Source organism: Corvus moneduloides, chromosome 2 (genome assembly GCF_009650955.1).
Source record: "Corvus moneduloides isolate bCorMon1 chromosome 2, bCorMon1.pri, whole genome shotgun sequence".
Classification (NCBI taxonomy): domain Eukaryota; kingdom Metazoa; phylum Chordata; class Aves; order Passeriformes; family Corvidae; genus Corvus; species Corvus moneduloides.
In genome coordinates, this window is record NC_045477.1 from 4,535,867 (window position 1) to 4,551,311 (window position 15,445).

A 15,445-nucleotide genomic window follows, 5' to 3' on the forward strand; every position below is an offset into this window, starting at 1 on the left:
TAAACCAAAAGCAGTTGCAGCTGCCCCACCACAATTCTTCACTCCATCTATTTCTGCCTCCAAGTATCTTGCCAACAAAACAAACCTTTTCTATCAGCTAGATTCCCAAATGCCATTGCTCTGGGCATGGTACACAGTACTCAGGGTACTTTTGCCATTTTGTCAGTAATTTTGACACTTTTTAATGCTAAATCTTCCTTCCTGAAGGAGCAAGAGGTGAATGCACAGAAATATGGTGTATGTTTTTCTCCAGACAGGAAGACATGAGGTGTGGATTTGTTCTCCTCTTTCTTGTTTCTGGACTGAAAACCACTAGAAAATCTGAAAAAAACCCCCACATGCTTTAACTGCAAGAACATCATAACAAACCTTAATAAGGGAAGTTATACTGAGAAAATGGGTGTTTTACATGATGTGTACATGCAAGTATTTGAGGTATCTTCGAGTATGACTCTTTGCATCCCTCTGTATATCTCTGCTTACAGACCTGGGATGTAGCAGTGTCTATGAGACTAACTTGTTCTTACATCCAAAAAAAAGTTCCACATCTGTTCTGCTCCGGAGGAAAAAAAGTATAGTCATCACTAATGCCATTAAAACAGGCTCCAGGGGGAAATTTCATTTGACTGAGAAAATGCTGCAATTGTGGCCCCCTGGATTTTGCAGCTTCCTGTCTGATTCTTTTCAAGACACGTGAGGCCAACACAGCAAGTTCGCTTCAGAAGAAATGACTGGCACTCCTGCTACAGGCAGCATGTGGGGGAGAGGTGCAAGGAACTCCTTCATCCTGGCATTCCTGCAAAACAGGTGGCGTAAGGGGTTCTGCCGTGCTCAGAAACACTGTGGGCAGCACTTGCTGGCCTCTTGGGTTTTGGCTGCAGAGGATGGAATGTCCACAGGGTGCTCAGAGTGAGTCACAGAAAGGAGATGTAGACACATCAGATGCAGATGACAGAGCTGTGCTTTATTCAAAAACCAGTTAGTTAAAAGAGCTTTGGAGGGCATCTGAAACTTTGTCTGTGGCATTTGTGTCCGTGCAGTTATCTCATTCGGGTGTGTCTGCCTAGCTGCCAAATCTGGGAAGGTATGTTTGTCAGGGTGGTGGGTGAGCAAAGGGTGGAGGGAGCTGTGGGTTCCTGCTAGACAGATTGCAATTCTGTGCTTTGTTAAGACATTTGTTGAGAGTTTTAGGAGAGCTCACCTGTCAGTGCCAGTATCTGAGGTTGTTCTGTCCACCTCTCTGCCTGGCCTTGGCTGCTGTTACCCATGTCATTTCCCAGAATTCACACCTCTAACCAGCAGCTGTTACTATATTGGGCTTTTGCCCTCCTGAAAACGGGGTGTCAACCCTTCCTGTTCACACTCAAGCAACTCGATTCTCAACTGAAAAAAAAGGGGGGACAAAGTAACCACTGAGAAAACATTTGCATTTCAAAGATCAATCAACCCTAAAAGCCAGCATCCTGTTTTGGGTTGGCTTTATACATCAGGTCTGACACCGGCAGCCCAACAGGAAGTGAACGTGAGCAGCGTTTTTCTACGGGAAACTCGCTTTTTGAACCCACCATTCTGCTGAGCGTTCTCCGAGGCGTCGGCCCGTGCCCCTCAGCACTAAACCAACGCTGTGGATGCTGAGCCTCAGCCTCCTCTTCAGGGACTTATCAGCAGGAAATGAACTCAGCTGGAACGCTTTGTACCATTGACATTTTAGTGCTCGGGTCCTGCAGCTGCAGCGAAGCACGTCTGAGAGCAAAAAACACAAACTCACGCACACGTGCCAGCACCCACACGGACACAGGGACCGGCGTGCCAGGCTCTCTGCACCCCTGGGAACTGATGTCAGTGGGAAAGTCCCGTTAAAGGGAATTCAAGGGAAGGACATGGCTGTAAAGTGGCTCTCACTAAGCTGAGTTGGAATTGTGTTTTTCGTTTTCGAGACTAACTGAAAGATTGAATCATTTCACGTGTTCCTGACTGTCAGATGGCACCTGACCTCTAACATCATGGTTCAGACTAATCAGGCTTCTTAATTAAGGCTTTGTAATTGCCAGGCTCTGGGCAAAAGCCTGTCCCTAAGCAGAGTAAAGTTAGGGGAATGCTGTGGCATTTCACCTGGCACAGGGAGCATTTCACCTCATAATAGTGAGATCACACTGAGGTGGATCACCCTGGCCCCACCAGGGGCTGGTGGGTGGTGTTCAGATAACTGCCGTCATCTCTTGCAGCACCTGAATGTCTTTGGAGAGCTCTTCTTTCACTGCTGATCTGCTTCACTTCAGAGAGCAAACTGAGCCGGGGTATTAAGAGGCATGGATGCATCCCCTTGTACTCATGTAGTGGTGGGACAAATATTATCAGCATGAGCCACTGACAGCTTGCTTGCAGACTGAACAATTCCTCTGTAGTTACTAGTTTCAGTACATGGGGCTTAATATAAACCAACAAAACCAGTCTGAACATGGGTGCTGACACAATTCTGGGTATATGTGCTGGTTTTGATTACACTCTTCTCAGGCCAGTCCCACTGCCCATCTCTCAGTGTCCTAGAAAGCAGCATCACAAGCAGTGGCCCTGGCCAGCAGCTTCCTCAGCGTGCAGCCCAAGCTCTGACTGAACAAGATTTTCCGACTGAAAATGGAACAACACTTCTGGTCCCTAACAGGTTATGCACAGAGGAAGCTTGCCTTGCCACTGCCTGTGTGGTGGCTGTTAAAAAAGTAAGAGGACTTATGGCTGAACACCAGGCCAGTGCTATAATAACTTTACATATTTTCTAAAAAATACACTGAGGAAAGAGTCACAAGCTAAATTTCCAACCAAGGTAATTCAGGAAGTTTGAGGGTGAGAACAAATAAATGTCTTATGCACAAGCATGCAACACCTCTCTGTGCTCAGCAAAGGTCTGTGTTGTGTGCCACGTCGTAGCAGCAGCAGAGCTGCGTTGCTCCGCAGGGCTGGTATCTCCTCAGGAGAGTATCTAACCAACATTTTTAGAAACAATTTGCATGGTGGGTCTCCTGTGGCACCAAGCACTGGCACTTCAGAGCACTGAGTACTTCAGCGTTTGCCAGAGCTGACTCACAGGTCAGTCTCTTCTGTCAAAGGCAGCGGCAAGTGGCTTTAATCACCCCTGCAAGTGACTTTAATCACCCTGGCTGTCATTTGGATGGGGAGAGCGGGCCTGGCTCTGGAATCAAGCGCTGCACACAGCGAGACTGCCCAGCCCCCGAGTGTTATCTGGACACAGAAAGGTTTCTGTTCACGGACAGACTGCATGACCTAGACAGGAAGCCTGGACCAGCACACAGCCAGGCTGTGTCTGAAGAGAAACCGTGCCCAGCCCATCCAGCAACCAGGCTGTCTACAGAGAGAGCTGGCTCCGGGAAAACCAGCTCTGAAGAGGGCAGACAAAACATGACACAAGCCAAGATGGAGACCTTGCCCACACTTTCTGACTAAAATACACCTTCTCCAGGGACACAGCCTGAAGCCCATCACATACAAAACACACTGAAATTAAGATTGTTCCATGAACTCAACCTTGGAGTAAGTAAACATGGCTCAATTTATGGTGAGATATTACTGTCTATTTACTGTTTCTTAAATGCAGTGAAGCACATGAGTTGAAAAGGAGAACTAGTGCCTAGCAACACTTTCTTGACCCTGTTATGCAAGGATGCTGAGAGCCCCTAGATGTATTGCAGCAGAACAGAGAATCCTTCTCCTTTCGCTGAGATCCAGCTGAGGAAGTGAGAGAGCCTGGAGATTTACTTCAGATAACTCATCATTTCAGAGCAAGCTGAAAGATTTACAGACCTTACCCTGACCAAGGAGGTTCACTCCACACTACCCATCCAAGAAATAAGGGGCCAAAACTAGCCCCCTTCATTCAGTGCATCTTCTTTCCTTTCTACCCTTTCTTTTTTTACCCTGTGGCACAAGTTGTTACCCCCAGATAGGCAGGCTCTTCTCTCATAACTCACTTCTTCCCTCCCTCTGGTTGTCTCCTCAGCACTCTGCCCTGAAATATCACTTGTCCTGTGCCACACACAAGTTCAGCCACCTACCTGAGCTGAGTGGCTGCACATCAGGGGTTTAGAGCATCCTTTTTTTCTTTTTTCTTTTTCCTATGAAAATTTCGGTTTCTCCTGAGCATCTCCAGGAGAAGGCAGGAGCAGAAGGTTCCACGTGTCCTGGAGAAGAGGCAGGGATCTCTGCCCATGCTCTGCAGACAAGGGGAATACTGGAGGGAAAATTATTTTGTTCTGCCTGTACAGGACAGCAGATAAATAGTAGGGGATGGATGGGTGGTTGTTTTCCTTGCTGAGTTCAGCCCAACAGGATGATCCATCTGGCTTGCTATAATCTGGGGGTTCTGTGGGGCACCTGGGGCAGATGGTGGTCACAGGGCAAGTTAATTTGGGTTTCTCAGTGCTACATTGTGGTTTACATAGTGTGGACATACTTGGATCCAGGTGGAAACATGAAACTCCACCATCTTTTAGGGCAAGTTGAATCAAGTCTCAGTATTACCCCAGTTAAAAACATCTCTTTGTACAAATCTTTATAAGGTTACTGAGCACAAAGTGATGGATAAAATAAGGTAGCTCAGTGTTTATTTGGGTAAATAATGCTTGGAAGAGCCTTCAGTGGATGGTGGAATGGTGTTCAACTAACAAAACCAAGCCTTGTAGCAGCAAGGGCTTTGACATACACCCTGCAGCACGGTGCAAGAGGTAACACCTGAGCTCTGCCTAATGGCAAATCATCCTGTAGGCTTTACAGACCAAAACAGATAGACCCTGCTGCTGTGATTGAAGGACAAGCTTTTCCCAAGGGCAGTCTGGGCCCCAAACACTTGTGGTGACACCAAACCAGCCTTTTGAGACTGATGTAGCAGCGGGCAGGGATAGTGGGGCCGATGGTGCCACCCCTTGGATTGTAGAATGACAGAACCATTATGGTTGGGAAAGACCTTTAGGATCACCAAGTCCACCTGCTAACCCAGCACGCCGTGCTTACCATTAAAGCATGTCCTCAAGTGACATATCCACGCGTTTTTTGGACACTTCCAGGATGTGACAGACTTCCCCAGGCAGACAAAGCAGGGATGATGCCAGCGGACGGCTGCTGCCGGGCACCGCGCCATGGCCTATCCCGGGTCACTCAGACCCCGCAGAACGGGCCGGCTCCGAGCCGGGGGGTGCCGGAGGGGGGGACGGGTTCGGGTCCAGCTGCCCCGGACCGCCCGCACAGGCGGGAGCCGCCGGGACACGGCGGGAACATCGCCGGGGACATCGCCGGGGACATCGCCGGGAGCCGCGTCCCGCCAGCACCGCCCACAGGCCGGCGGGAGCGCTGCCACCACCTTCCCTTCTTCCTTCCCCCGGTGGGCGCGGGGAGCCGCTCCTGGTGCTCCACGGAAACCGGATTGTCAGGGAATTCTGTGGGCCGCCGTCAGCGCGGTGAGGTTCGACAAGGCCAACAATGGCATCCTGGCCTGGAGCAGGAATAGCGTGGCCGGCAGGAGCAGGGCAGGGGTTCTCCCTCTGTGCTCGGCACTGGCGAGGCCCCTCGAGTCCTGTGCTCAGTTTTGGGCCCCTAAGTTCAAGAAAGGCACTGAGGGGCTGGAGCGAGTCCAGAGAAGGGAAGGGTCTGGAGCACAGGTCCGATGAGAAGCCAGTGAGGGAGCTGGGGGTGTTCAGCCTGGAGAACAGGAGGCTCAGGGGGGACCTCGTCGCCCTTTACAACTCCCTGAAAGGAGCCAGGTGAGGTTTGGCCTCATTTCCCAGGGATGAGGGGAAATGACCTCAGGCTGTGCCACGGGAGGTTCAGGTTGGACATCAGGAGGAATTTCTTCACAGAAGGAGTGATTAGACATTGGAGCGGGCTGCTCATCGGAGGCGTTGGAGTCACCGTCCCTGGAGGTGGTCAAGGAAAGGCTGGCTGTGTCACCCGGTGCCGTGGTTTGGGTCCCTCGGTAGTGCGGGGTCACAGCTTGCACTCGCTGATTTTGGGGTCTTTTCCAGCGATTCGGTGACGCAGAGCAGGGTTCCCATTGGCTGCCGGTGACTGCGCCCCCTCCCGAGGCCGCGCTCTCGGGCTTGTTTACAACGGCTGCGCGCCTCGACCCACCCTCAGCGCGTCTCACTGGCTGAGGAGCGCGGGCCTCTCAAGCCTATTGGCTGGCAGCGGGCGGGCTGGCTCGTCACTCTCGAGGCTGCCCCTCATTGGCTCGGGACAGCGGGCAGCGCTGCTCCCATTGGCGAGGCACGGCGGGGCCCCGCCCCTCCCGGCGCGGTGCGGGGGCTGAGCGGGTGGGCCGGGCAGTCGGTGGCGGGCACCGTGCCGGCTGCGATGGCTCTGTCCGCGGCTGTGCGGGGAGCGACGTCCGTGTCCTCAGCTGGCCGGGGAGCGATGGCGCGGCTGCTGCTTCTGTGCGCCGCGTCGGGGCTGCTGCTGGCGGCCGTCGCGGCCATCCCGCCGCCCGAGGAGGCGGCGCGCATGGCGCGCTACGTCCTGCACAGCTGCGACTGGGGCGCGCTGGCCACGCTGTCGGCGCAGGAGGGACTGCGCGGTCGCCCCTTCGCCAACATCTTCTCCATCAGCGACGGCCCGCCCGGGCCCTGCGGCGGCAGCGGCGTGCCCTACCTGTACCTGACCGACATGGAGATCTCCGTGCAGGACCTGGAGGTGAGCGGGAGCGGCCGGGCGGGGGAAGGCGGTGTCACTGCGCGGGCACCGCGGGTGTGAACAGTGAGCCCACGAAGGACACTTAGAGAAGCACCCAGGTTACTCCCGCAGCGTCTGTTCGGCTGGGTTACCTGCGCTTTTTCATCTCACCGGCAAGTGGTGATTGCAGGGCAGCGTGACAGCGCTGGTTTACAGAGCCACGGAATTGTTTGGGCTGGAAGGAACCTCTGGAGATCATCCAGCCCAGCCCCCTGCCAAGGTAGGATCACCTCGGGCAGGCGGCACAGCAACATGTCCAGGTGATGTTTAAATCTCTCCAGAGAGGGAGAATCCATGCCCTCCCTGGGCAGCTGTTCCAGTGCTCTGCCACCCTCAGCGTAAAATTCTTCCTCATGTTCAGCTGAAACTTTCTGTGTTTTTAGTTTATGGCTGTTCCTTGGATGTCAGCCCTGGGGACAATTATTAGCCCTTGAGCAGCTAATCACGGGCAGTGCTGTCTGTGGTGACACTCAGTAGGCCTCCTGAGGAATTCCTGCTGATCGTGGTGTTGAGAAAGGGCAGTGTGCCAGACAGAGGAAGTGTCTGCAGCTTCCAGAAGCACTGAGCAAAGAAATGAGGCGCCATGGAATACTAAAACAGAGAAAACTTCACACAAAAGATGTCAAAAGGGCTGGAAATTGTCAGTGTGGGACTTAAGTAAAGATAATTCCTTCTTACAGACTGCTGAAGGAATAGTAATTAAATCTCTGGAGCTTACCATAAAGAGAAGCACACAGCAAAAGGCAGCATTGGCATACTGAGACTCTGAGCGTGTAATTGGCCTTGTCCCAGATCTTTTGTAGGCAAGAGTTTGCTAAAAACTTAAGGAACCTAGTATATGTATGCCTCCTTTATTAGTTTTTTTTGTTTGCTTTAGTAACTGTTACAATATTAGTAAAACTCAAAATAATGCTAATTTTCAGACTTCGTTTTATCATTTTTTGTTTGTTCCCTGTCAGGTTTTAGTTTGTTGCCTTAAAATAGTTTAATTATGTACCTAAGCACTGTAGAGAGCCTATTTTATCCTGCCTAATACCTCCCTGTCCACCCCCGGTATGTTATTTCAGAGTAACAGAAAACGCACGGTACAAACTGCTAATGAATATTTCCTGTAAGGCTCCTCAACAGGTCCTTATTTTGCTGCTTCAGGGCAGAAACTCTTGACATATGATAGTGACGTGCAAGGGAGAAGGTGCCGAATAATCATGAGTCAGCTTTTTCGGAGTTAAGCAACTTCCTATCTCTCAAGCGGTTGCTCCTGTTTCGCGAGGTCACCGGTAGTGTTCAAGTGACTTTGAGGGGTTTCTCTTGGACATGAGGACTTGTAATGAAACTTCTCAAAGCAGAGGAACTTCCCTTACTGGGAGATAATGACCCTTAGTGTGTGACATTCTGCAGTCCTGTTTGGCACCAGTGGTTTTCAAGCTATGGCCATCAAATTACTTTTTAGAAAAACAATCAGATACAGGTTCGTTAATTCTTCAAGTTAGGTGTTTCACTTAAATGCACAGGATTTTTAAAAAACCTACTTCTAAAATTCCACTTTGAATGTCAAAAGAGCTGTTTGGGGAGCCAGGAGGCTGTTTTGAAGAGATGAGTTGTTTGCTTTTGTTGTAAGTAATTTTATCAACAGTCGTGAAGCTCAGTTGGTTGCCCTTCTCAGTAGCACTTTGTCCTTCCACCAGAATTAACTTGAAGAAGTTCGTTGTATGACCTTGTCTTCTCTACTGTCCTTTGTGTCTGTAAATTGTAATATATCATCATTTGCATGTGAAATAGGTAGGCTGAATTCAGAGTTTCAAGGAGTGTTGTTCTGTGATGTTTCCGTTTTATGCTAACAAGCTTCAGCACACTTCTCAACTGGGCTTAATTCCAGATTCACAGCTCATCCAAGGAGCCTTTCAGATGTAGCTAGGAAAAGGTGATGACAGCTCTGTTCTTTTTGCCAGTATTACTGAGCTGAATAAAGTACCAAGAGCTGAATGAAATACCAAGAGCTGAAAATGTGGTGGGTATGACATTTCTTTCACATAAGAAAAGTAAGTGTAAACATCTTATTTCTTGCATTTCAGGTCAATTCAAATGCCTCCTTGACCGTGTCTTTGGCACAGACTCCTTACTGCAGGAAGCACAGATATGATCCCCAGAACCCCCTCTGTGCCCACATAATCTTCGTTGGGAGCATTGTAAAGGTAAGCAGCTGAAAGCTGACACTGGGCAAGGTTGTGTGCATCAAATAGAATTGTTCAGTGGAGGGAGAAGAGAAAGGTGAGAAATTCTGTGCAAAAGCACATGCTGAGGTGTTCTGTGCTGTGACACCCAAAGGCCAGCTCGTAGTTTGTGTGAGGAAAATGAAGTTGCCACTTGATTTTTGCAGGGGCTTTGTTGACATGCCTGTAGCCAGGAATCTGGGGGGACAGAAAGGCAGGAAATCTCCCTCATTCCTGTAGATGTGTTCTGAAACTAAGAAGTCTAAGGCCGTTATTTTGGAAAAACCTTCACACTTCATTCACATCTCTCTTGCTCAGTTAAATTCTTTGGTTCATGCAGTGTGACATGCCTGCTTCTGAAACTCTGCTGAAGTAAATACTAACCTGAGCTACAAAGCTGCAGTTATTAGAGACAAAAAGTGTCCATTTTATGATCTGGTGGCGTTGCTGCCTGGGCAGTGTTCTTTTGTGCACCAGTACTTTGGTGTCTCGTAGGAGGAATTGAGAACGGCGTGTGTTATTCATTGAAGATCCTAATCCCATTATTGGGGAAAATGATGGAGGATGAGAACTAGTCACCACTACTCTCTCTTACATTATAGTCTCAATTCTTATTTGTTGTTTTCACAGCTGTGGTATTTATACATTGCACTCAGCAATCTTTCAGTTGCATTTCTGAGTTTCTCATTAATAAAGGAGTTGGTTTTATTTAGGTGGTTCTCCTACTGTACCCAGAGCTCTAAATCGTTGATTTAACCTTTTAAACATGTGCACTTTGTACACAAGTGCTGTCACACTTTTCAGCTTCCCTTCTCTATAGATTCTGTCACACCATCCTGTTTCGGGGTGTGGGTGTATGTTTTCAAATGTCTGAGCACATCTTGTTTTGTTTCTGTCAGTTTGAATGAGCAGGTGCAGAGGAGGTAAAATTCCAGCTAAGACATCACATTTTAATAATTCACCTAGAATCCATACTTTTCTGTTTTGTGATTTGTTGAAAGATTTATTCTTATGTTGATGAAATACTTTCTTGCTCATGCTAACTTTAAAAGTAGCCTTTTGATTTAATGTTAAAATCCACTACTTTGGAATTACTGTCTGTCTCACAGAGTTGTACACCACACTGAAGATGAGTGGACTCAGCCACAGTAATGAGCCCCTTGGGACAAGACATGGCTGAACTGAAAAAAGCACACTGTAGTCAGCAGTGGTTTTTTTTAGCTAAAATTTATCTTTGCATGACTATCTTCCTGTAATATTTTCCTGTTTTTTTGTTTAGGTGAATGATTCAGAAGCAGGCGTAGCAAAAAAAGCATTATTCAGTCGCCACCCTGAAATGGAAAGTTGGCCCAAGGACCATAATTGGTTCTTTGCCAAATTCAACATCACCAATATTTGGGTCCTGGACTACTTTGGTGGATTGAAAATTGTGACACCAGAAGAGTATTACAGTGTCAAGCCTTAGTAAGTACTGAAGTTTTTCATGCCTAATTCTCATTATATTTCAAACCTGTAAAACTTCTAGTTGTTAACAGGGAGGAGTGACTCCTGTAGAGTGGGCACAGTCACTGTCCTCTGTTCGAATTAATTGCAAGACAGATGACGTTTTGGTCTAATAACTAAAAGTAATGAGACTATTCAGCATTTCTGAAGCTGTATTAATGGGATTGCAGCAATATTGCTAGTATTTTCAAAGAAAATTGCTGTTGAATCTGTCATTACAATATTGAAGTATAGAGAAATTGTGTTCTCTTGTCTACATAAAACTAAGTGTTCAGAACTTTCAAATCTATTTCAGCACAGTCATCATGAATTATGCGTTCATTTCACTTTTATTCTTACTCCTTGTAGGTGGAAGATGATCCTTGGTGATGCTGGCATGGAAATGAATTACTTCGGTTTTTTCATGAAAGATTTATTTTTTCTATGTACTGTAGAGCTGAATTAATAATATGATGAATCAAACACCTTGCATTGTTAATGAGCATGTATTACCCTGATGAAGTAGATTTAACTTCTCACTAACTTGAATCCTCTCACACTGAAAAACCTTTGTGCAGAAGCAGTAACTACATTTTTTTCATTGGAATTTGGAAAGGTGTCTGACAAGTGTGCATTCAGAAATATTGTGGTTACTGGGATCTAAATTATTAGTCCAGTTCTAAAGCTTTGAGTGCCTTAGTTAAATAATATTTTTCTGAGCACTTTCCAATATTATTTTATTTTTAATACCAGCTTAGTTTAGAACTTTTTGGTGAAGTCCTGCAGGATGGCTCAGCTGACTCAGCTCAGTGGAATGGAAAGCATTGCCTGTATTACAATGGCAAATGGTGTGCTGAGTTCCCAAATCCTGTTAAGAATTTTCTTTGCATGCTGATAAAGTCACTTGTTTGAGCCATTTTTCTGTTTTGCTGCCTATATTGAATGTGCTGTAGAATACAGTTGTGTTTGTGCCAACTGTACCTATACCTCAAGATAAATTCGTGGTAATTCCTTAGCTGATTATGTGCCCTGACTCTGTAATAGAAGCACGTCAGGAGTACCTAAAATATCCAACTTCAGAAAAGTAGTGGCTTGTAAATTCAGTGAGGATGTTGTGAAGGGTGTTTTCTGATTAGGATTCTGAAATCCTCAGCTTTGTTAGTCTGATCAAGTGGCAGTGTATCAGCTTTAATTACCCTCAACAGCAGAACTGAGCAGATTTTGGGGTTTGGAAGCCTTACGTAGCAATTTGGGATTAGTAACCCAAAAGTGAAAAAGAAGCAATACACTATGACACAAATGATTCGTGATTTGTAGGGAATGAAAATTAATGAAAGGTGTGCTTAATTAATTCTGTGTTAAAGTAAGTTGCACACAACCACAAAAAACATCTTTTTACATCCTCTCCAACTGCTGTGTGCTGAGTTCACAAACACTAAAAAGTGTTTATGAACAAATAAGTTGATTTTACAGTAAGCAAACTTTACCTAGTTGACATAAAGAATTTAGACTCCTTAGAGGAGGTTGATATATAGAACAGTGGGATTTCTCATGTAAAATCCCTATATCTTAATGTTGTTGTTACATCACTCCTTTTCTTGAATACTGGGATGATTTGTGAAAGTATTTTTTATGTAACTTATTCAGATTTCTTTCTCTATAAGGGGAAGGAAGGTACTTGGTACTATTCTGCTGCTCTGTTCTACCGTTCTAAAACTAATTTAGGATCGAAAAACCTTACAATATAGAAACAATTTATGCTGAATAGGAAACAGTGGTATTTAATACGAAATTGAAAAGTATTTTTATAAAAGGTATGACAGTTGTGAACACTCAAATGAATCTCTCTCACGGACTCAGTCCTTTCTGGGAGGACACCTGAATGCATTACATGTCACCCTGTGACTTCTGATGTGTGAGACTGATGATGCTGGGCTTTTGTTAAAATTAAAATATTTTTTTGACAAGTGGTGTCAAGCATTATTTATTACATGTCCAAGAATTATCCTCTCCTTCCTCTCTTTCATACAAGCACTGTCTTCTCAGTATTCTTGTTTTACTGTTGCTGCAATGTCTTTCATTCTTGCTGGAATAAATGATGAAGCATCCCTACTTACACCTACCTTCCCCTCCTTGGATTAAATCAGTGTCTTTGTACTTCACATTCTTTCCTGCATCTAATGCTGCGTGTGAAATGGAGAATTGGGAAGACAAATGCCATCGTTCCACGCATCCCCAACTTCCTTTTTCCACCAGATGCTTCTGCACCCCCAGATTCCTCCCTAGTGGGGCAGGCTGGGAAGCAGGGAAGGTCTTGACATTGCATGAACAATAAAACATTCATGTGTTATCAAGGCTGTTTTAAGTACAAATTCAAAACATAGCCCCAAGCAAGCTAAGAAAGGAAAGCCCCAACCACAAAACCCAAACCTCCATCCCAGCCAAAACCAGTACACCACCTTCAAAAGTATTGCTTTTGTTTGAGGGTTTGGTACAGAATAAGGATGGCTTTGGTTTTGGTTTTCTTGTCCTTTTAGTACCAATTTCCAAGTATTTTCTGTTTGGAAGTAAAAGGGTGGTTTTTGGTAACAATAAGATCATAAACCAGTTTAGTAATACTACTGCTATAATTTTAGATCATCCAAATCTCTTCACATTTGAAATTTGGGAGGACCTCAGCCAGATGATTTTGGGAGAGTGGTGAACAGCAGAATGGTTAAGTTACATCTACAGACCTGGATTTGAGGGTTGGTCAGAGAAGAACTCTGAAGTTCTGTCTGTGCATCTCACTGAACATTTGTTGTGTTTTTGTATGTTGTAGTGGAATGTAAGGCAGTTCAGGTTATTTGCCTTTTCCCTTAGTAATAGGTGTGGAAATGTTTATATCATCAACCCAAGAGTCATCAGCTGGTCCTATTTTCCCTCACCGTTTTTCCCTGTGCTTCATTCTGTTCAGCTCATTTGGGAATTTGTTTGTGAGCTTATTTCCTTTTTTTCCTGATATCCAGGAGTAATGCTGTGGCTTAGAAGAGGCTGAGTATAGTCAATTGATACAGCTGTAAGCAATGAATCATTGTTTTGACTGCTGTGTGTATCCTCTACCACAGCATGCTTGAAACACCTGAGCATATTCTCAACAGCAATGAAGTCAGCCTCCATACCTGGGAGGTACCTGCATCCACGGGAATTTGATACAGGATGTTTGTTAGCTGGGAATCTAATAAGGGTAATCACAACCTGTCATGTTCTTCCTTCTACTGATCTTGCTCATGGATGTATTTGTGTTTCTACTTCTTGATTTTCAATTTCTTTCTTGTGTTTTAAATGTCAGACTTGTGCCTAGTAGGCTCTTGCAGCACGCTGCCATCATTACACAATAGATCTCAAATATATTGGGTATTCATTTAATCCTTTATTCAGTTCTCTCCTTCGCTGTTTAATGTTGTGCCTGTGACCGTCACAATAAAATAGAGGTAGCTCAATCAGAGTATCAGACTAACACAAAAAGTATTAATCATAACTTAATGGATTAATTTGTTTTCAAAAGGTTTTTCCTGAGCAAAAACATTGAATCGAGATAAAAAAATCCCATAAACTGATATATTGTTGTTGACCACAAGAGGGTGCCATAGACTTACACTCGGGCTGGAGCGTTAAATGTTTAATACTTAAAAGTGGTTATTGAATTCATCATAACTCAAAGATGCTGGAAAAGCAAACGACGGGGGCATAATACGAACAAATTCTTTTTCTACAGTGCTTTACATTATGAATGCTTCCCTCCATAAACACAGCAGCCTGCTGGCTGCAAAAAAAAAGGAGCATTCATCATTTTTTTGTGTTTTGTAATCATTTTGTGCTATGGAGAGCTCAGAAGTAATATCCATGAAAATGATTTAAAGGTTTTTAAATTAAGTAAGTCTAGTAAAGGAAATGGAGACAGGTATAGAATGCCTCGGAACATTGGCTGGGAGCAGCTAGCTCCAGCCTCAACAGTGTTTATTTCTGTCAAATCCAGGGAGAGGGGGTTCATTAGCGTGACCATGCTTTGGCCTAGGCTTACTGTGAGCTGAATTAAACCACTTGACTCTGATTTGTAATTTCCAACAGCTAATTAATCTTGGGCTCTTCAAGTGCCCCCAGGCTGCTCTCCAGTGGTTTGGGCTGCCCTGATGATGTGCAGGTGTTTGGGTGATGAGGCAGAGCTGGGAAAAGCCTAAAGCTTCCCATTCTCCCATGAGGGCTGTGTTAGAGCTTAGGCTCTTCTTGCTTGCTCAGTTCTACTGTCTCGGTCTCAAACCTGACTTGAGCGTGGCTGCTCCTGGTTGCCGTCACCCAGCCTCTGTTCTTGTCCGGGTACTGTGGGACTACTTATTTTGGGGTTGAGGCTACTACCCTGCCATCCCTGCCAGCTCCTCTGCTTGGGTGGAGCAGTCATTGGTCCTCCCCAATAATTGTATTTTCCATGCTGGGGAGTTCAGTCTTTAAGTTTCTCATGCAAGCCCCTTGGAGTTGCTCCCACGGATTTTCGACTTAAAAACTTAAGTGTCTAGAGGTTTCCTTAGAATTTCTGAGTTGAATTGTCATGTAAGAAGATTAGGCTGCAAGACTCATTAATTCTGGATATAGTGGTCAATGTTCTTCACAGCCTGGTTTTCTGTGGAAGCACAGCTTAGGTAACATGTCTGGGTAGTTGCCTTTGTCAAATTTGTTTTTACTCTGTTGGATTCAGATTTGAAATGGGAAGTCTGACCTTGAAGCCACCAAGCTCCTATAAATATCACGACAGCTGTGAGCTTGGCACAGGAAACAAAACCCAGTTCGTGTATATTAAAGGTATGAAAATCCTCTGTTTTGAAAATTAGAGTTTCATTAGTTGTGCTGCTTGTGGAGCCAGAGTCTTCTTGGTTGAGTGTGACCAGGTCTGCAGTTAGTATCAACAGGGTGAAATTCTGTATTGTTTAGGGGATGGTAGGTTTTGTCAAAGAAACTGATAGCTGTAATGAGTTTTCTAAATTATT

At 45.7% G+C, this 15,445-nt stretch overlaps 2 protein-coding genes across 3 annotated transcripts in view; one reads left to right on the top strand and one right to left on the bottom strand.

The window, feature by feature from the left end:
- RCSD1 (RCSD domain containing 1) overlaps positions 1–5,637 on the bottom strand; it is a 37,343-nt gene extending 31,706 nt beyond the window's left edge. Inside the window, exons 1-2 of one of the 2 annotated variants that reach the window (XM_032096088.1) lie at positions 5,023–5,637; positions 4,068–4,225 (exon numbers count right to left, since the gene is read on the bottom strand). In XM_032096088.1, the coding sequence (XP_031951979.1) occupies positions 4,068–4,088 (21 nt within the window). In that variant the 5' untranslated portion in view covers positions 4,089–4,225; positions 5,023–5,637. The remainder of the gene's footprint in view (positions 1–4,067; positions 4,226–5,022) is intronic. The other variant, XM_032096106.1, reaches the window with a different exon arrangement.
- A 475-nt stretch (positions 5,638–6,112) lies between these two features.
- On the top strand, positions 6,113–10,407 carry CREG1 (cellular repressor of E1A stimulated genes 1). The gene is made up of 3 exons (XM_032096233.1): positions 6,113–6,693; positions 8,805–8,924; positions 10,222–10,407. The coding sequence occupies exons 1-3, from the start codon at positions 6,358–6,360 to the stop codon at positions 10,405–10,407; spliced, it is 642 nt and encodes a 213-aa protein (XP_031952124.1). The 5' UTR covers positions 6,113–6,357.
- The last annotated feature ends 5,038 nt before the right edge of the window (positions 10,408–15,445 follow it).

Bases quoted from the DNA above. Each gene is read 5' to 3' on its own strand.
- CREG1 (XM_032096233.1), top strand. From the start codon at position 6,358: ATGGCTCTGTCCGCGGCTGTGCGGGGAGCGACGTCCGTGTCCTCAGCT. The intron at 6,694-8,804 runs GTGAGCGGGAGC...CTTGCATTTCAG, and splicing joins TCTCCGTGCAGGACCTGGAG to GTCAATTCAAATGCCTCCTT. The intron at 8,925-10,221 runs GTAAGCAGCTGA...TTTTTTGTTTAG, and splicing joins TCGTTGGGAGCATTGTAAAG to GTGAATGATTCAGAAGCAGG.